The 20,692-nt window shown below is 33.0% G+C and overlaps 2 protein-coding genes across 6 annotated transcripts in view; one reads left to right on the top strand and one right to left on the bottom strand.

The window, feature by feature from the left end:
• On the bottom strand, positions 1–12,081 carry LOC135135409 (organic cation transporter protein-like). Its single transcript, XM_064064449.1, has 11 exons — positions 11,634–12,081; positions 10,979–11,132; positions 3,251–3,440; positions 3,061–3,164; positions 2,855–3,009; positions 2,639–2,807; positions 2,274–2,507; positions 2,008–2,222; positions 1,777–1,958; positions 1,586–1,722; positions 1–1,526 (listed from the first exon to the last, which is right to left on the bottom strand). The coding sequence occupies exons 2-11, from the start codon at positions 11,119–11,121 to the stop codon at positions 1,433–1,435; spliced, it is 1,623 nt and encodes a 540-aa protein (XP_063920519.1). The 5' UTR covers positions 11,122–11,132; positions 11,634–12,081; the 3' UTR covers positions 1–1,432.
• Positions 8,764–20,692, top strand: part of LOC135135408 (intersectin-1) — a 20,104-nt gene continuing 8,175 nt past the window's right edge. For 2 of the 5 annotated variants that reach the window (XM_064064446.1, XM_064064444.1), the window contains exons 1-4: positions 12,294–12,490; positions 12,633–12,813; positions 12,864–13,562; positions 13,616–13,771. In XM_064064446.1, the coding sequence (XP_063920516.1) occupies positions 12,638–12,813; positions 12,864–13,562; positions 13,616–13,771 (1,031 nt within the window). In that variant the 5' untranslated portion in view covers positions 12,294–12,490; positions 12,633–12,637. Of the gene's footprint in view, positions 8,833–12,292; positions 12,491–12,632; positions 12,814–12,863; positions 13,563–13,615; positions 13,772–20,692 lie in introns of those variants that run through there. The other 3 variants (XM_064064445.1, XM_064064448.1, XM_064064447.1) reach the window with 3 other exon arrangements.

Genomic DNA, 20,692 nt, shown 5'->3' on the forward strand with positions numbered 1-20,692 from the left:
GGTTTTGCAATCACATTTATTTCAAAAATCGCTTTATATAAAATTTGTAAATGCATATAATGTCAAATTCGAAAAAAAATTACTACATTTCAATAGGTTTACACTAACGGATTTTGATTAACCAATAAACACAGACGTAGAGAGAGTAATCTGCTTATCACCGGCTGATCAAGACAATGCGACCTGCCCAACAACTTGTCTCGTTCATTAAAAAATACAAAACATATAAAATTTTCAAAGAAACACAACAACATAGATTGAACACGCTTTCAAAGCTCTTATGGATTACTAACACATAAAAATTGAGTTTTGGAAATTACGTCAACATCACTTCCACTTTTTGAATAGCTAACTTACAACTAATATAAAGCAACAGATCATACTTCTGGCACCATTATGGGCGCGGCTCGAATTTAACCGATTTTTGCACTACCAATGTTTTCCTTAAATAAACATTTAACGCAGATGCAGTAAAGAACTTTTAACTGTGAATAATAAAACTTGTTTCGCATAAAAAGGCGCATATGTAAATATTGTAAGGTATTAATCTCCGTTCTATGTAGAGAACAATTAATGTGAATGAACTTAGAGAATAAGAATTTTTTTAACTAATAATGTAAATTAAAAATAGTTATTATATAGTTATTATAAGTCTGTAACTAATTCATCAGTCTACAACACATTATCATTCAAGCCTTAGGCATTTGCAACTAAAGGTCAAACTTATTTGTTCTTTGCGAATCACGTGCTATTAAATTATAAATTTCGATTTTTTAAGTACCGTCCATGAGTTAAAACAGCAAATAAACAAAATAAAAACCATGTAGTACCATTATTGTATTATTAGCTATTATAAAGCAATTGAATAGACACTACCATAAAATAGCAATTTTCCAATTATCATTATTCGTGTAATTTGAAGCGGCGGAAGCTCTACTATTCACATCTAATTATGCACAAGCACAATTTTTCCAGGAGAACCTCCAAAGGTTTAATACGAGACGATACTTCAGTTGTAAATACCTGTCAGACTTGTGCAGCGTAAGTATTTTTAAAACGGAACACTTCAATGCCATTTTTTATGTAAATGAGCTTATAAATACTACGTTTTAAGTATTTATCCATATTACTTTTGTTTTTATTGTAAATTCATAAAAACGTTGAGTTTTGGCACGTTTTATCAAACATCAATTTTTGAAAAGAGAAAACCAATACACAATTGTAAAATCAGTAATGACTAGCTTTTTTCACAGTAACAACTCTAAAATTACGGTTAATTTCCAACAATATATTTGGTTTGAATTTTGTGATGTAATAAAACTTTAGCACCTTTTCAGAATAAAAGTGGATAAAAGTACTTACAACTAGGTATTCTTCAAAAAACAACTACTGAAATCAAAATTTAAACGTTTTAATACTGTCTAGTTAACGACTATTTCGTTCCTCCATTTTTCATAATTCTAATTGGTTTCTTAGTTCCGTTTACGCTAAGTGGTTGCTCTTCGTCTACGCACTTCTTGAGTTTCCTTAAGAAGAGAAATATTTTTAGTCTTGTAATCATGGTTTAAAAATTAATAACACTTACTTTCCAAAAGCTTCGCCTTCTTCTATGGTTTCTGGCAGCTTCTTGTTCAACGTTTCTGGTAAAACCAAAGATATGACACCTCCAAACAATGACAAGGAACCAAAAACTATCAAAGGAAGAGGGTCCCAAAATTTGCTCTGAAATAATAAACCAAAATAATTGCGTGTTTAAAAATGTCATACTAATTTTACCAGTAGATTAATGTAAGGTGAAGTAATCGAGCCCATGCGCGCACACGTAGATCCAGCACCTAACCCAGCATTTCTAATGGCAGTGGGAAATTGCTCAGTCGAAAAAATGTAAACTGCTCCATAGCTAGCAGTAATGGCTAGTTTTCCGATCATGGCTAAAGTAACTATTAACCATTGTTGATCTTCAATCATAAAAATTAGAGTGATTTAAAATAAGTTAACCATTGTTACCATTTGGAATGGCCATAGTAAGTAATAAAGCTAACCCGGCGGTGATCATGCATCCACACATCACAAACTTGCGTCCCCATCTATTCAAAGTCAACAAAAGAAAAATGTAAGCAGGAATTTCTACAGCTCCGGATATAACGAAGTTGATGTACGGATTTCCCCCTAAATTATTCGTGTTCCAAGAGAGGCCATAGTAAGTAATATTATTTGCAAACCTGCAATTTCTCGGTTAGTTGTAGTTCAAGGACATTTCAATTAAACTCTACCAATCAAATAATATAATCAGAGATCGTTTTCTTAAATTGGAATGTTTGAAAATATCCAGTACAGTCGCTTGATTGTCTAGACGATTGACAGGTTTTGCATCGGAAATGAGCAAATTGTGCAACTGGTCGTCCGTGATTGTTTTTTTGTTTGCTTTGGCAGCAATTTTAATAAGGGTTTTAGCTTCACTTATTCGATTTTGGCTGATTAACCATCTCGTAGATTCCGGGATAAACCTTGACGAAATCATCACATTTTAGCCACTGAAAGAACACAGCTCACTTCTTAACATCTGTCTGCGAATGGCCGTTAGAAATAATTTTCTGTTTTTTAAGAAGTGTGCTTGTTCTTCCAACGGCATACTCACCACCAGTAGCAAAAGAACACCAAACCGGGAATGGTCAACGCCAGCTGAAGGTTTCTCCAGTCGTTGATGTAAACAGCGAAGGCTGCAGTTAGCATGTAGCCAGCGGAGAAGAACATTTGGCACCCCGTTCCCGCCAAAAGCCGCTTTTGGGGTCCCACCATCTCCAAAGCTGCAACTCTTTTTTAGTAACGTGTACATGCGATATCGTTTTTTTACCGATGACGTAGGCTACTAAAAAGACGCCTGAAGTGGTAGCCCCGACGATGGCTCGAGCTAAAGAAAATGACCATAGTTCTGGTGCGAAGGCGGCGATTAAGCCAAAAACGACTTGTATTACTAGAGAAATGAAAAAGATGAGTTTCCTGCCGAATCTAAAAAACAAGATCGTCATAATGTTTGCGGGTTTTTTGTGCGAAGCATACTTGTCTGATAATTGCCCGAAGATTATAGAACCTAACATAACTCCTACCATAAAAATTGCATTGCTGGTGGCTATCGTGTGAGCTTTATCACATGTGAGTTCCCACTGAAAGCGTTATTATGCACTATTAAAACGCAGTTAATCGAAATTTTTACTAAATCTATTTAATTTGAGGATGTGTAAACGCTTACTTCGATTACTGCGGTGTATCCATACACGTCTGTGTCATAGACATATTCGTGGCATTTTCTTTCGGTATTATTAACAAGCATGACGCACGACGAATACTTTTTTTTGAAAGAATCCCATGGATAGGATTTATTCAATATTTCGGGGGTTAGGTGATAACTGGCATTGGGAAGTTCAGAGGGTAGTTTGCACCTAAAACAACGATTGCTGCAGTGATTTCATCCAAGGTTAGAAGTTTCTAATAGTTAAACGAATAATTTTTAAGTACATACTAGATTTTATTGTTCATATTTCACGCCACTAACTTATTTAAAAACTTAAGAGCCATTTTATATTACAATATTTTAATTGAGATTAATCACGTGGTACTTTAATGCCGTGTTAAAAATTTAATCGCAACGAAATATTTAACTGAGCTTTTGTAAACTGGTTCTAATTAGACTACAAAATGAAGGGCTATAAATACTACATAAATAATAATATAAACATTTTTTATCAAAATTCCTAGAATTCTAGGAACACAATATTGTTGATATCGGGTGAGCAAGATAATTCGTGATCGCCGTTGCCTGTTTTCAGAAAACGTATGCCGGTACTTTTTAAACTCATAACTGTTAAATGTTAACTATCGTATAGAGCTCACCCGATATGGTAATCGCTATATTTTTTGCACAGAAAAATGTACGTCATTTCAACTTGTTATTGAACAAAGTACTCGTAATATATGCAGTCTGATAAACTAGAAAGTACAGAAACGTTTTCTTAAAATTTTTGCTAATTAAGACTGATTTGGTAATTATAGAGCAATAACAAAATTTAATTTATGTATCCAATGTAGAAAATTGAAGAGGTCTATTAAAAAAATTATTAAATAAACTGTATTTTGAAATGTGGTCTTGCTTGTATTATGGTACTAAGTTTTTAATTCTTACAATTATAGTGTCTCAGATACAACAAGGTTATATGGCCCCACTAAACTTAATAATGGGATGTTATAATTCCTTTTGTGCGGCTCAATCCTAGCGTCATAAATCAAGGATTTGTCTCAATATCTTGCCACCTCAATATCTACTGCTGGGTAATCCGCTTAAATATTTTTCGTACATTAAACCCACACAATTTACAAATGTAGGTTTGCGTTATTAACTGATCCATTATCATCTTCACAGTACCCTAATTTTACAACACCCACATAACGTTGTAGTATCTGAGACACTATACTTTCAGAGGATGAATCCTATGAATTGGTTTTTGCTTTCAGTGTTTTTCAAAAAAGATCCACCTAAAGTGTTACAAGATAAGTACATTTCAATTACACCAGGAAAAACGATACTGCTTTTATTTTAATAATAAATATTTTATAAATCTTTACTCAAGAAATGAAAAGTAGATCTCTCATTTCCGCCTGCCTGCCTCTGTTGGCAATTTAATAGACATATAATCTCCGAAATTAGTGAACTGACTGTTGCGAAATTTAAACGTATTTGAGGAATATTATATAGATGGTGAAACGCTAATCAAAATTTGTTTGTTTATCCCCACCAACATTTGATGACGTAATCTCTAAATTTTGCTAAATCGTTAGTTAAATCCTATATAAATTTAAGAAAATACCTGTGTTTTATTAATTCGCTCTTATTTTGATCTTCAGCAACATTTTTGGGAAAAAAATAAAAATTGATAAGTACCTATATTTAACTTGTATAAAAAATTAAAACAGTGTAACTATAAGTACTTATGGTTTATCAGTGTACTCATATTTTTTAGAATTGCTGTAAAACATTTTCGTTATCTGTAGTTTAGGTAATAATCTACACCTATTTTTTTATTAGATATACAAAAAAAAAAACAAATTTCGCAGAATTAAATTTTATCATGTATAGGGTAAGCACGCGGTTTTTATATTTCATTAGCTGTTAGAGATAAAAAAAAGTCAAAGACCAATGTTGTACGGTTCTGTCAAGACTATACTCTACAATTATTTTAAACTCTGAAGTATTTTGTTTTCAAGGCATAACAGATCACTTAGTTTTTTTTTGATGAAACACTACATATTTTTTCATATTCTCACTAGTTTCTTCCTAGGCTTTATAACTACAGTTTATTTTTGAAATTCCGATGCGACGTTGCCACTATTTCAATTTCTTGAGTTTTTTAACAGTGTCAGTCTCTTAAAAATTAAGATTAAGCCCCATACACCCACCCGCCCCGATCTCAATTGCGATGAGTTTTTTTTATTCCTAATCAGTCGAGGGGCGGAGGTTAATTGTAACATATTATTTCTCTAGAAATTTCTACCCTTTTAAAGACACATTTCATATAGTAATAATATAGTAGAGAAGTGAGGATTTTGCAACTAAACTCCGCCTCCTTCAGCTCACGATGCATAAAACATTCACCACAATTGAGAACGGGTGGGTGGGCGGGGCTTATATTTGGTCCATGTTTTCTTAATATACGAAGTCTTCTTTTCCCAACAAGAAACTGACAATATGTGTAAATATGCTGTTGTTGAAAGAAAACTCTATATATTAAAAAAAAAAACAAACATTAAGCCCCACCCACTCGCCTTACCTACCTACTGAAATTCGGAATACTATATCGTATTAAGTAATAACTATTATGATAAAAACTTTTACACTGTCTTTTTTTTTTAATTAAATTATTATACATATACTTATGTAGTTAATGAGCGGCATTTAAAAATATTTGAACATGTTAGTAGAACTCTTTCTTTTATTTATTTTTATGGAAAACTGTAAAATATTAATTAGCTAGCATTAATTAAAAAATATCTGTATCTAGAGTTTTTGCATAGCAAATCTTAAAACTTAAAAATTAACGTTTTCCTTGTAAATCTAAAAAATAAGTCGCAGTTTAAATGTAATATATATATTTAACGTTCAGCTTTTTATCATGTTCTCAAGAGAAAAAAATAATCAGCCAATTAACACTGTTTACGTTATGAATTCTCATTAATAAATAAAAAAGTTGGAAGAGAGAATATGTATTTTATAAAACACCTGTATACTCGTATATTTGAAACCATAATACTTTTGGGAAAAAATATTTCACATTACAAATACACTAAATGAAACGCAGATTGTATTTGTTGCATTGTTTCAATAAACTTTTGTGTTCCAATGACATTTAAATGCACTTTTTTCCTTCTGAACAAAGAAGAGTGAGTTGACTTTTAAACCGCCGCTGATGACGGCACTACTTTGACGATGTCAGATCCAACTTTTCTAAACTACATTCTCGCTTCCGTCCCACAAAGGTCAGCTCAGATCGAGTTGTATAATAACTTATGATATATTATTATTATGCACATTATCCGATTTATAAAAAATCTGTTCCAGATATCGTGTTTTAAAATAGCGATATCAACAGCAAGTGACCTACGGAATTATTCCTATCAAGTCGCAGATATGAATAATTCCTTGAAGAGTGCATATCAAGAAAAATGTTGTATAAAATGCAATTTAATATGCGTCTGATTCATATGCATATGTCTAGAACGTTGTACTGTTGTACATATTTGATCACTCAAAACAATGACTAGAATAAATTAATTTAAACAGGTTTTTTGTGTATTTAAATTGGTTTTAAAAACAGTTAAAATAGTTTTGTTAATAATATGTACATAAATTTAATACAAAATTATGTATCCACCTGATAACATTTATCGGGTGAAAACAGTGATCAGAAGTGTGATGTATACACTTATGTCAACAGAATATCTAATTAATTATGTATTTTTAACCTGTTTATTACGGTGAAGGCTAACTAGTATCAATCTAACCAAAAATAACTGCTTCTGCGGTTAGATATTTTTTCTTATTGTTTACATTTAAACAAAAAGTCAACATGTCATAGTACATTGGAATATTAATGCACAAGTCATGAGACCTGGAAAAATATGTTATGACAATTTTATGATACCTGTCTTTTAATCTGCCATAAAAGAGATCAATAAAAGATTATTGTCATCATACCTTTTAAAAAGGATTATCGGAATAGTCAAATGAAGTGTAAATTCCATAAAAAATATATATAATGTTCTGTGAATAATTGGGCAACAAAATTAAGCACTTTCCTTACTAATGTATACACTATTAGCCTAACTTTTTTTAAATACACGAGCACAATCGTTAGTTACGTTCATATTTAATTACGGTGTTTGATAAGTCGGTAATAAACGTATATCGCTTGCAAAAAGCCATAAATATGGTGTTTTTTTTTTGTAATAGAATAAGAATTTTATACAGAATTCTCGTCTCGTTGTCTTTTTTGCTACACATATATTAGACATAATTCACTCAATTAATATTTTACGTAAAAATTTCAACTATTCTTCTAAAAATTACAGTAAATTGGTAATGAATTTACGTTTATGGTTGAAATAATTAAGAAAAGTGCAATGACCGACAATGGGAAAAAGTTGACATCTACAAGTTTACTGTCTAGAGTCGCAAGTATTTAAGCTCCACGTTACTACTTAAATATACATAAAGTTTCAATACCTTGGAATTTTATCTTAGTACGAGTTTTATTAGTTTTTTAGCTCCTCTTTAACCGTCAAACATAATTTTCTTGATTTATGAGCTTTCATTAGAGGGTCACTTATCGATATAATCTTAAGGTTAATTATCTATAATCAGTTCCATAAATTTCCACACAGACGTAGTCACAAATAATACTAAAATCGCTACTTTGACCAGACCACACATTTATTAAAAGAGATCTATTGTTGTCTGGTTACCGTCTTCTCGTCGCACTTTTCCATTATTTATCTTATAATGGAAAATTATGCTCATGTATGGATCAATTGATTAAATTTCAAAACAGCTACAAAAGTTATCGACGATAAACTTACGACACATTGTCAAATATCAATATGCGAACGTAAAAGGGTCAACATAATCTTACGGAAAAGTTACTAATAATAGCAGTTGAATGAACGTCTATTTATATGAGTGTTATTTTATAATTTAAATTAAACCATCTTATTTTAAACACTTAAAAGGACGATGGTTTATTTATTTGGATTTTTTATGCAACCTGTTACACACTAACGTTTCACTAAGTTTGCCCAGACCGCTCTGGCCTACTTTAGTTTCTAAATAAGACATTCCAAAAATTCAGAATTAGAAACGAGAAAAAATAAACACGTGATTTAATTACGTTGTTATAAATAAATAGTTGACAATAAATATTGACAATGTTTATTAGTGGATGACACTTTCATGTTACTTTAAACAACAGGCCAGCGTTTATCAAACCTCAGTGTTTACCACACATCCGTAAATGAAAAAAATGTATGTGATAATATGTATAAAATATATTGAAAATATTGATCTTGAAATTTGTGTTAAGATGTGAGACAGTGAAATAAAATGTAAATACTTCTATTAATATTTAATCTTCAGTCCAAGTTCCACAATTACTCATTCATTCATAACATATTTAAACAACTACTTACAAAAGTAGATATGTGTGGTATTTTTAATTAAAAAAAGTGCAACTTCATGTGAACTTAAATTTAAAGCAGGGTAAATTTACGAATTATTACACCCCCAAGGTAATCATAAGATAAATTAGGGAATAAAGCAAAACAGTAGTGTAATTAGTGTTGTAAGTGCTTCTTTTGTAATCATTTAAATATATTTAAAAAATGTGCTGCTGAAAGTACTTAAATAACATTGCTATACGTTACTTCTTCAATTGCGGCAATGTTAACAACGTAATGTTTAATAACTAAGGTTGTAAACAATTATATTACCTTCAGAAACAATTATGACATTATCTGTGTTGTATATGGTACACAATTGTACAGTTAGAAACTCAAAAACGTGAAGAATTCACTTTTCATACTTTTGATACACAAATTTATAAATTATTATTACAAACAGAAACTTATCGTTGTAATTAATTACAAATTTGTTTTAAAAACTTAAAGAAAGTGCATTGACTTCTATGTTGACACTTAAACCATTAACGAAGTATTTGTAACTGCCTAATTAGCGGCACTGGAACGTTGGTAAATATCTTTGATTACGCTGTAACATAAAAGATACATACGAGGAGTTTAAGCTCATAATAAAATAATTTGCCACAAGACATGAATTGAACAAAAGTTTCGAATCCAGTCGACGAAAAAATTACTGTCAATATTTGGCGATTACTGCATTTTTTTAAAAAATATTTAAAATAATGAATAACTACGTGCTTAATTGTATACTAGCACATACTGGTAACATTTACCACTGAAGTTGATTGCTGACACAGTTTTATTGCTTTGCTAATTAAGTGCCTGTTACAATATCAGCAATCAAAGGTCGCCAAAATACACACAATTAATTGTACACTTTCGGAATTTTTAAAAATTGTTCAAACATTCTCAAAATATTATTGACTTGTTTTTGAGAGAAGAAAGTGTTATCTTTAAGATAATACATTGATTTAGTAGGTATTTGTAATTTCTGCATTTTTAGTTTTAATTCCTTGGAACAATTTTTATCACATTTCGATTCAGTCAATGACAAATTTTATCTCTTTGGATCATGTTTCAGCATCAACTTCGGTACATATTGCTGAGTAATCCTTGACTCTGATCAGGGTGATAAAATAAAACTTGTTTGAAAATTTGCTAGTTGTAGTCTTGAATTGCAATTCATTTAATTACCTTTCTTTTTTGTCTTCTTCATTACTTACGCATTTGTGTTCCACCTTTCTAGTCTATTTATTCAATTTAAGATATATGCGATTAATTTGTTTCGAATTTAAATTTTAGTGTTTACATGATACGAGAATGATATTTTGTTGTTTTTACATATATTTTTTGAACCACATATTTTTATGTCTAATGCAGCCAATTCGTAAATAAGAACTAACCAAATGTAAAAATAATAAAAATGGTTATTTGGTTCTAGTAATTGAACAATATTGATTAGTACTCAATGATTACAGATATATGTTTAACATTAAATTTAAACTACCGTTAAAACAGTTTATGTGTAATTGTATGTGGTAATAATTTTTTTATATAGTTTTTACGTCTAAGTAGGTGCGCGTGACGTATTTTTTCCAAAAATCAATTTGTTTTCACAGAATCTTATAAAATATTATGTGTTACACAATATTACGCTAATTTTTTCCATTCAGTCTGTTAGAGCTTTTAAGATAGTGTCCGTCAAAAATATTGTTTTTAATGAACACAAGCAATTAGATAATAGATTAATCATGAATTGTAAAATCAAATTTAATGATATATAAATATTTTAACAAAAAAGGAAAATAAAGATACTTATTTGTAGAATACAAGTCAAAACAATTGACAAATAATATTTTTCAAATTTTTCTACTTTTTAATTCACCTCAAAACAAAATTTATTAAGAGTACATTTAGTAATGAGCAAATTATGAACAAAGATCTAGTCAAGTGTTACAATTTTTTCAATGCATATTATCACAAAAAGTAGAAAATATGTTTAATAATTAACAACGCTCGTATTTTTCAAAATTTGTAAATATGTACATACATTAATTGGTTGCCATTTTGAATAATTTACAAAACATGTTTTATGTTTTTTTTCCTGAGCACACAACTTAAATTTACTCAGGAACCCGTCCTTAAACGGATAAAAAAAGATATGAAAAAATAAAGTGGCTCAACAAAGAGACAGTGTTTTTAATTCTTCTAAATAAGAGTGAATTTAAAACTTTACCTGTATTCAGGTTCAGCAACGAGGAACACGTTGCCCAGTTTATGAAATGCACAGAGTATAGCTGGAAGGCATAATAGGAAATAGATGCGCTTCTGGTACCTTCCAAAGTCGCCTATTAATGGAATTACATCGTCGTATCCCATTTTATCGAATTCTGAAAGATAAATGGAACGGAAATAATTACAACTCTTGTGATAATCAGTAGCTTTAAAAGCCTTGTAGCATCTGACTTGCAATAATAAAATGTTTTTTTTTCAGTACCTAAAAGGTTTTTCTAGTAGTAATGGTATTTTTAATAGATAACGTCGTTATGCAAGCTTTATCACCATAAAGAATTTTTTCAAAAACAACAATCGCTCCTTTAATTTTTAAATCGCTGATGCAGACTAAAATCTGTAAACAAATCATACAAAAAGAGTAACTAATCACTTTCTACTCACAAATACCGGAATAAGTGATAATAATTAAAGAAAATGAAAAACTAATAAAACTAATTCGCATCCAAAACGAATTTAGCGCGTCTGCTGGCGTAACGACGTTACCTAGCAACGCGCCTAATGCGACCTCCGAGCCAACTAGGGCCGAACTAATAAATCGATACAATAAAATACAAGTCTACAGAGTAATCTCTATCAACCAAGAAAGTAAAACTTACCGATTTTACAGACAAACACTAATAGAGCTCACATGTAACACTCGCTACTTTAAAATCGAGCTTCTACACACGTTTCGGGCTAAATCGGGGTTACCAGTCTTCCAACTCAATTTTTACGCTGGCTTGTATGGAAGATGCAAATAATTTGTCTGGACCAACACACCGTCACGCCATCGCGATCATGCGCCCAAGAAAGATTCAAACAGCATGAGTTCTTGGGTTTGCTAAAAAATCGCTAAATTTGCGCAATTTTAGGATTTTTTTTGGGTCGGCTGCCCCAATTTCCGACAGGGATGATACAATAATAAAAGCAAATGCGAAATTTTCCGAGGGAAAAAGCACGCTTTACTTGGACTGGTGGTCGAATAAATGAGTCGACGGTGGTGGTACGCTTTAAAATAAAGGATTTACACGTAATGCAACTCGGGACGAGAGGTTAACTAATAATAACGATTTTTGACGAAGCTCGCATAAATAATACAAAAAAGTTTGAGGACCTCTGATCTGTGGTATTACAGTTGTCGACATTGCCGGCGTTGGGTATGTTCTGTCTTTGTTTGTTGTAGGTTATTCGTATGTGTTTATCTTTGTTTGCGAACTGTCATTTTTGTCGCTCGGACTGGTGTCAGACGATTTTTACTCTTATGTAACGTGTCACTTTGGCGCAATTTCGCAAGTGCACGCTTACAGTATCGGAAATTATATTGATTTGTGTCAACCGCAATGGTGACGAAGTGTTGAGGGTGTCGCGAAGTTGTATCTTGTATTTAGGCGAAAAAATTAATTAAATTGTCATCATGGCCACGTGTTTAACGTTAATTTAAGTTTAGTAAATGATATAAATCTACTCTGATCAGGTAAATAACGACAGTTTTGTTTTTATCTAATTTTGAGTAGTTTTTCGGGATGTAACTTTGTTTATTGAATAAACGCCCATTCCGTTTTAAATTACATCATATATGTAGTTGCTTGGTAGGAGAGTGAGTATGTTTGTGGTAGGTAAAATGTCCGCCGCTGGAACTCCATCCACAGACCCATGGGTCATTCTAGCCCGGGAAAGAGCACGTTATGACGAACAGTTCAAGTCCTTAAAACCCAACAATGGGGTAGTGACAGGAGAGCAAGCCAAGGGGTTTTTCCTCCAATCGCAGTTACCACCTTTGGTTTTGGGGCAAATATGGTAAGACCCACTTTAATCACCCCATATCGGTACTAAACCTCATTTTATAGGGCTCTAGCTGACACCGATGCCGACGGGAAAATGGACCTAAATGAATTCTCCATAGCTTGTAAACTCATAAACCTCAAACTGCGAGGTTACGAAGTCCCGAAAGTGCTTCCACCGACTCTTTTAGCATCTCTTAGAACTAATACTCCGCCTGCTATACCTCCTCTCCCCAATCCCGCTTTAATAAGTGCCCCTCCTAGACCAGAGCCGCCGAAACCAGCCTTAATGCAGAATCAGGTACCACCAACGCAACCACTTCTGCCCAACCTAAGTGGAGGAGGCGTTATGAATCAGCAGCCTCCAATCAGTGGGATTCCTCCAATGATGGCGGGGATTCCCCCACAATCATCCGGGGGAATTCCCACAGGAATAGTGCCTCCAATGCAGAGTGCTATCCCGCAAGTTCAACCTTTAATCGGGATGGGAGCGCAGCCTTTAGTCAATCAAGTAGTACCAAACACCGGTTTTCCCACTGCTCCTTTGGGGGCTAGCGTTCCACCCATGCCTAGCAATGTTCCGTTGATTCCGGGGGCGACGGCCGTACCGACTGCGGCGGCAGCCCCCATCGTTCCCGCTCCACATATGTCTCCAGTGGGGGCAACTACAGCCATTTCGAGCGTGGCGCCGTTGGGGCCGGGGGCCACGAGTACCCCCCGATCGAGCGTTGCTAGTTTGGATAAAACTGCGTCAATTGAGTCACCGTGAGTGGTTTTTTTATGTTTCATAGTCTCAAAATTGAGGGATTGGTTTTCAGACAAGTGGATTGGGCAGTACCACACCAAACAAAATTGAAATATACACAGATTTTCAACACAACGGACCGAACGCGGTCTGGGTTTTTATCTGGAGCCCAGGCTAGAAATGTTATGGTTCAGACCAAGTTACCACAAAGCATATTAGCGCAAATTTGGTAAGTAGGGTGTATTTAAAAGGGTAAATTTTGCTTTTGTTGTATTAAATTTTCTACAAGTTACGCTGAAGTTGTTTTTTTTGCATAACAAAAGATGTTTTACTATTGTGTATGTAGTTAATTCAAAGAAATTCGTGGTGAATGGGGAATTGTATGTGGTTACATAAATCAGGTCATATATCTGAGGCCGTTGCTATTGTGTAATTGTGTAAATACCATATAATAACGAGGGATAACTTTAAGGAACTGTACAAGGGCGACAATAGAATGTAGGCACCCGTGTTGATGACAGGAAGAGGGGCTTTACAATGAAAATGACAGCTCAATATTAATGTACAGTTAGAACCGATTTTCTAATGTACAGTAATAAAACTGTGTAGAAATGCTTTGAATCACAGCAGCTGATTTACTCCAATTTCTAAAAATATTTGGGTGCGTTTTTCAAGGGAGTGGATTTATGGTCGAAAAAATGACCCTCTAGTAGGGCATGAAATTTATTTTTAAAATAATGATGTCGGCATCGCATCTATTTGACCCTTTATTTGACCGTAACTGTTAAACCGAACGGAACGCGTTTAGTGTTACCAACACCACTTTTTTTTACACTAAATATCAGAACTTTTTTTTTAATATTTGTTTACAAAAACTAACCTATTTACTAATCAAATACTAACCGTTCTACCGTCGCTTACTACATATAGACTTTTTTTTTTAAATAGTGAATTACCAGCAACGGTAAATTTAATTGCTGGGGTACAATATTACGTGTACCGGATGTTGTGAGGGTTCTCAAGACATGGCAGCCTTAATTCTTGGCCATGTTAATTCCTTACACATTACGTGCTACAGTTATGTGACCAATGAACTCGGTTTATGTTGGGATAATTCCTGTATTAAGCAGATTTTGTTGTTATTTAGTAACATAATTTAAGATCAATTTGAAGTGGACCTTGGTGACTTCTGAGCTATATTTTCACCACAACGACTAATGATGCGTGATACTCGTTTTTTCCAACTCTGATTTTTCCAACCCCTCGTCTGTGAACAAATAGCACCTTGAACTAATACTGCTAAAGATAGCCGGTTCTGTTTAGGGAAAGCGTGCCAGGCTCTATTTCAGTTTTAGAAGGTGTCATAAATTTACATCTAGTACGTTGCGTTATTCGTTGACAAGGGTAGTCAGAGTCATAAAATCCCCATATCCCTTGAGCGTTTGGAGAATACAAAAAGATAATGAAACAAGAAAGAGGTAGATGTAATTTTCAATAGATTTCTTCATTTAATGAATTTCCAATTTTTTAAAAGATAATGCTAAGTTAGCAAACCGTATATGTGGATGTCAAATTATGTAATAAATAATTAATTCAGGTAATTATCTGTGTGACAGAAATTTGATAACAAGTTGATAAAACAGATAAAAAGTAGATTTTTTACACATACCTCACGCGTCACTGAAATATAACAAGTACATCTGCTATGCCAAAACGGATTTGTCGATAAAAATGTCTGTTTTTTTTTAATGACCTCAACTTTTTGGACGCGATGTGCGTATTGATTTTGGCAACTACAGTGTAATACAAATCATAATGTTAAAATTTCCTCAGTCATTTCTCTGATACCAATAAAATACAGTGCAACCTCGATTATCCGGGCCGACCGGGACCAGATGTTTGCCGGATAATTGAAATGAACGGTTAATCAAAATTATTTATTTATTTAGGGAAATACATATGTACGGTTAAATTAAACATGTTTTACAAAAAAAGCTCTCAATTTGGTTTGTTTTTTAGTTTTTAATTGTTTCTGTCTAATGAACGACTTCATTTTTTGTAAGTTTAAAATGGTAAAGTCATCAATATCTTGCTTTTCAAAATAATCAATCAAAGTATTACAAGCTTCCAGTGCTTGTCGATTTGTAATCTTATTGGAAGTGTGTTCTTCAAAGATATCATCATTTTCATCTGACTCTTCTTTGTTTTTTTCGTGATCTTCACCTGACTCTTCTTTGTTTTTTTCAGATTGTGCAATTATTTCTTCTTCAGTAAAAGTTTCAGTCCCGTGTTCTTGAAAATCGCACTGAATCCAATTGTCAATTACTTCAGCATCGACACCATCCAATGTTGAAATTTCGGAGGCAATGTTTGCTATGGCATTTGTAGTAACTTCACTCTCTACTATCGTTTCGTTCATATCTGGTACATCTTCTAATGTTAAAATTTTTAAAAATGCTCGCTTTATTGTGACATCTTTTACACAACTCCAAGCCTCAGCAATGCCATAAATCGCGTCCTTAATATTTAGATTTTTCCAAAACGTCATTGGGTCAGCGTCTTCTTGTAATAAGTCCATCATTATCTTTTTTCTGTAGTATCTTTTCATGTTCTCGATCACTCCTTGATCCATTGGTTGGCCAATAGATGTAACATTTGGAGGAAAGAACGCTGCAGTAATATTTCCATCTTCAGATTTCAATACTGTCTCGTCCATATGTACAGTCGCGTTGTCAAGAAGTAACAGAGCTTTTGGTGGCAATTTATTAACTTCAAGAAATTTTTTGACTTGAGGGATAAATTTTTTAAAAAACCATTCTCTGAAAATATCTCGTGTCATCCAACACGATTTTTGATTATAGTAATCCACGGGTAGATTATTTCTGTTAATGTTCTTAAAGGCACGTGGATTTTTTGACTTTCCAATCACAGTCAGTCGTAGTTTATGTCGTCCAGTTGCATTGGCACAACAAAGTATGGTAACTCTGTCTTTATTGGTTTTAAAACCTGAAGCACATTTTTCAGATTCGTGAGCTAAAGTTTTAGTGGGCATTGTTTTCCAAAATAAACCTGTTTCGTCGGCATTATATACTTGATCCAATTTTAAATCACGTTCCAGGATAATAGAGGACCCAGGTGGGTTAGGTAGCTTCGTGCTTGCCCGCTACACCCTGGGTCGTGGGTTCGATTCCCGCCCGGCTCTGGGTGTTGTGTATGTCCCCCGTTCCCCTGTAATTGGGCCTCCGGCCTGTTGGGGAACGTAATCAAATAAAATAAAAAAAAATAAAAAAAAAAAATATTTTCAAGCTCATAACAAAACTCAGTTAGAGCTACCTCGTCTGCACTCAGTTTCTCGCCTTCTATGGATAGCTCTCTTATTCCATGTCGTTTTTTAAATCGATATAGCCATCCATTTGAAGCCTTAAAATTTTCTCCAGGATTCAGTTTTTCTTGAAATAGTTGAGCTTGACGTAAGCACATTGGTCCCAAAATTGGCGTACCTTCAGCTCGTTTTTGTAGAAACCATTTAATCATTGCTTGTTCCAGTTCTTCAAACGTGGAAGCCTTCATTGTTTTTCGTTGGGAAACCACTTGCGTACTATCGGCTTGTAATAAAAAAGCCTGTAGATTTGTTTTGTTCTTGACAATATCGCGAACTGTTTGACGCCCTATTCCAAATCGTCTAGCTAGAGCTGCCACATTTTCTCCTAGATAAAACGTTTGTTTCAAAATTTAGATTTAATTATATATTCGACGAATATCTACCTGACCCATTTTGTTTGAAAATCTCAATTTTTTGTTCAATGGTTAGAACTGTACGCTTTCGTTTAGCAGAACCACTTGCACCTGGCTGATCCATAATTACTATATAAGTGTTCGATATTGAGTGAATATATTACGCTTTTACACCACAAAGTTTAAAACAGACTAAATAAATGTTAAATTAATCAGCTCATTAATAAAAAACGCTGTGGTAGCTATTATGATTTCAGTTTCATGCTTATACCACAACGCTGTTATAGGTGGGTAACATAATATTTTGTTTTACAAATCACATTTTAGCTGAGTTGTCGGCATGCTTGCATTTCGTGTTCGGCACGGATAATCGAACCACGGATAATCGAGGTTATCTACTGGCACGGATATTCCACCGCCCGGTTAATGCGCACCCGGATAATCGGGGTTCTACTGTAATCTGTTTCCATATTAATTTTTTGGGAAATGTGTAGAAATTGGCAGCATATTGGTGAAAAATAAGTACCTCGTATCGCATGTCATGTTTTCAATCAAGATCTATTTAATGAATTTTTTGAGATAAGGCCATCAACTTTTTGATGATGATGGATATATTAATTCTGATTTATGCAGTGTAATATTAGTCATAACATTGCTATGTTACCAGTTTTGGGGAAACTGGATCACCTTTTGCAGAAACAATTGATCAAATAAATCAGGTCATGCGTCAATTTTTTCAAACTCTTGTAAATAAAAACAAAAACACCAACCTGACGTAGTTGATAGGTGTTTGAGGTGACGGCTAAATAAACTTGTATTGATTTTCTGAAGTCGCTAAATCAATGATGGTGTTAAATTTTTGTATCGTTTTGGACGATATTAAAATATAAAAAAAAATCAGGGTGACCTGTGTAACAGTTGAGAATATCTGTCTAAAAATTTTTTAACAGACGACGGACAAACAGCAGACAGACGACCGGAAATAAGAGATTCAGATTCATTCAGTACGTCTAATTTTTATGATGAAGTCAGATTGTAAAAAAATATAAAGTTCGGTAAGCAAGTTAAGAAAAAAACTTTAAACGAACGAAGTTTAAGAGACGTATTTTTTCTTCTAGAAAGGAATTTATAAAAAATTTTTAGTCAAATTATGGGTTAATTGCATTCATAGAAATGGAAAATAAAATTTTCTTTTTTTACTTCCCCAGCGTAAACGAAGGAAGTATTGTAATCGCGCCCGTTGGCCGACTCTCTGCTTTTATGTTTCCTCGACCTTTCCGTTTGTCTGTCTGTCTGCCATCACGGATTTTGATTAGACAGTTAATCTCCGAAAATACTGGGCCGATTGTTGTCAAACTTCGTATTTATATTAGCAGCGCAGTGGAATTGTTGTGTTATATATTATAAACATGTCTCTAAAACACGGAACACTTTGATTCAGTAGATCTAATTGTCCCCTTTTATTCTTTAAAAAATTGTTAAAATGTGTTTTTATCAAATCTTCATCTGAGGGAGTTTGATTATCTAAAGGAAATTTGAAAAAATCTTCTAAATCTATAAATAAACCGCATCGACTAATTTTTATACCTAAATGTTCTCCTAAGGCTATAATGGCATCGGTTTCGTGATCTTGGCTCTTTAGTTATTTGCCGCGTATTATACAACATCGAACTAACAGTTTTTTCACTTGTTAGAGATTTGAGTGGACCAGAAAAATGGCTAAAATTTGTTTGACCACAAATTTTAAATATTCTGCCCCTGTATACTCAATCATTTATTAAAGTATTTTATATCTGTAAAGCGCAATGGATTTTTTAATACAATTTCTACTAATGTACCTTTTTGAAAATTTAAAATTGATCCATAAATAGCGAAAACCAGATAATCTCAAACTCATCACAATTTTAACGCGTTGTAGTTTCTTTTTGACAAAAAAATTTAAGAAACGGAAAAGCAGTCTGGGTATGGTTTTTTACGCTCATTTTAACGGTGTGCAGAAGTTTATATGTATTTCCATATGCTGGAATATGCTTTAGCTCACCCTTAAAATGATGAAGAGCTTATGTATATTATGGTTACTTGGTTTCTTAAAAAATCTGTGCTAAACTCATTTTAGATTTTAACTCTCTACTGGGTTAGGTTAATCTTCTCTTTGTGGAGACGAACCAGGTATAATAATCCCAGCAGATCAGGGAAACGATTCGTAGAGAAAAACAAAACAATATTTTTGAGTATTTGGGTTAAAAGTAATTGTAAAAGTGACTGAATTACTCAAAAGAAGTAATTCGTTACAATTACTCATTACTTGAAAAGAAATTGAAGTACAGTAATGAATTACTTATAATTGGATTATTTCCAACCCCTGGTAAATGATTTTTAAATTGTATGTAAAATTGATGACGTTATCTCAAAATTTAGCCAAATAAATTCTACCCAAAATGTGCAAAATATGCTGAGATTTTACTTGTGATTCATCATTGCATTCATATTTTTTATTGATCAAATTAAGAACAAGTCACCCCATTTTTCCTAAAACGTGAAAGCATAAACGTCTTTATTTAATACTCCTAATTTTTCTAGTGAAATTATGGGTTTATTACATTCATAAATAGAAAATAAAATAAAAGTAGCGTCAAAACTAGCTGCTCGCGGATAGTTTCCTTACTATAAAAATATTGTACGATTCTGTTCAGGAAATAAATTACTTTCGGAATGAGGATATTTTTGGTTTTTTCCTTGTTATAGGCGACGCTTTGGCGTACATGTCTAATCCACCTGATAAATTTACATTTTATTAATATCAATTAATTATCAGCATTGCATTAGTGTTTTTCCCGTTTATCGGTTGTTATCTTCACTGCAGGAATCTTGTAAGTAATTCTCTACTTTAACCTGTTTTGCTTAGTCAGATTGGAGATAATTCCGAAGAAATATATTTAATCAGTATACTAACGGATATGGAATGTTCCAGATGGCCTTATAAATATTCACGTAATGACTTTGCTTGACCTTCTAGCCAACAAACAAAAATTAATTCAAATATTAAACATGGGAGGGTGATATGTGGCAAATATATTGAAATCCACTTTGATTAGCTTGTTAGTTTCATCATTTTTAAAATTTTGCAAAAATATTAGATTTCAAACAAGTTGCAAATTTTTTTCAAAAAACACTATCAGGGAATAAGTCTCTAATTTCAGTGCAACAGTGAATAAAATTAAGAAAAATCTTTAAAGTCATTTACACATAAGTTCCTCGCCCTTGAAGCACAGTATGCACAAGAACAAATTTCTTTATGGCATTTTTTGAAACACGTCATCGATTTTTAATAAGTAATAAGTTCGTAGGTTATCAAATGTATCGTTTCTCTTTATTGATCTTGGATGAAATCCACCCGAAGTAGAGATCCTAAAAT

The sequence above is a fragment of the Zophobas morio genome, unplaced genomic scaffold (assembly GCF_036711695.1).
Source record: "Zophobas morio isolate AGI-343-1 ecotype UQ-CSIRO unplaced genomic scaffold, CSIRO_AGI_Zmor_V1 ptg000024l, whole genome shotgun sequence".
Taxonomy (NCBI): domain Eukaryota; kingdom Metazoa; phylum Arthropoda; class Insecta; order Coleoptera; family Tenebrionidae; genus Zophobas; species Zophobas morio.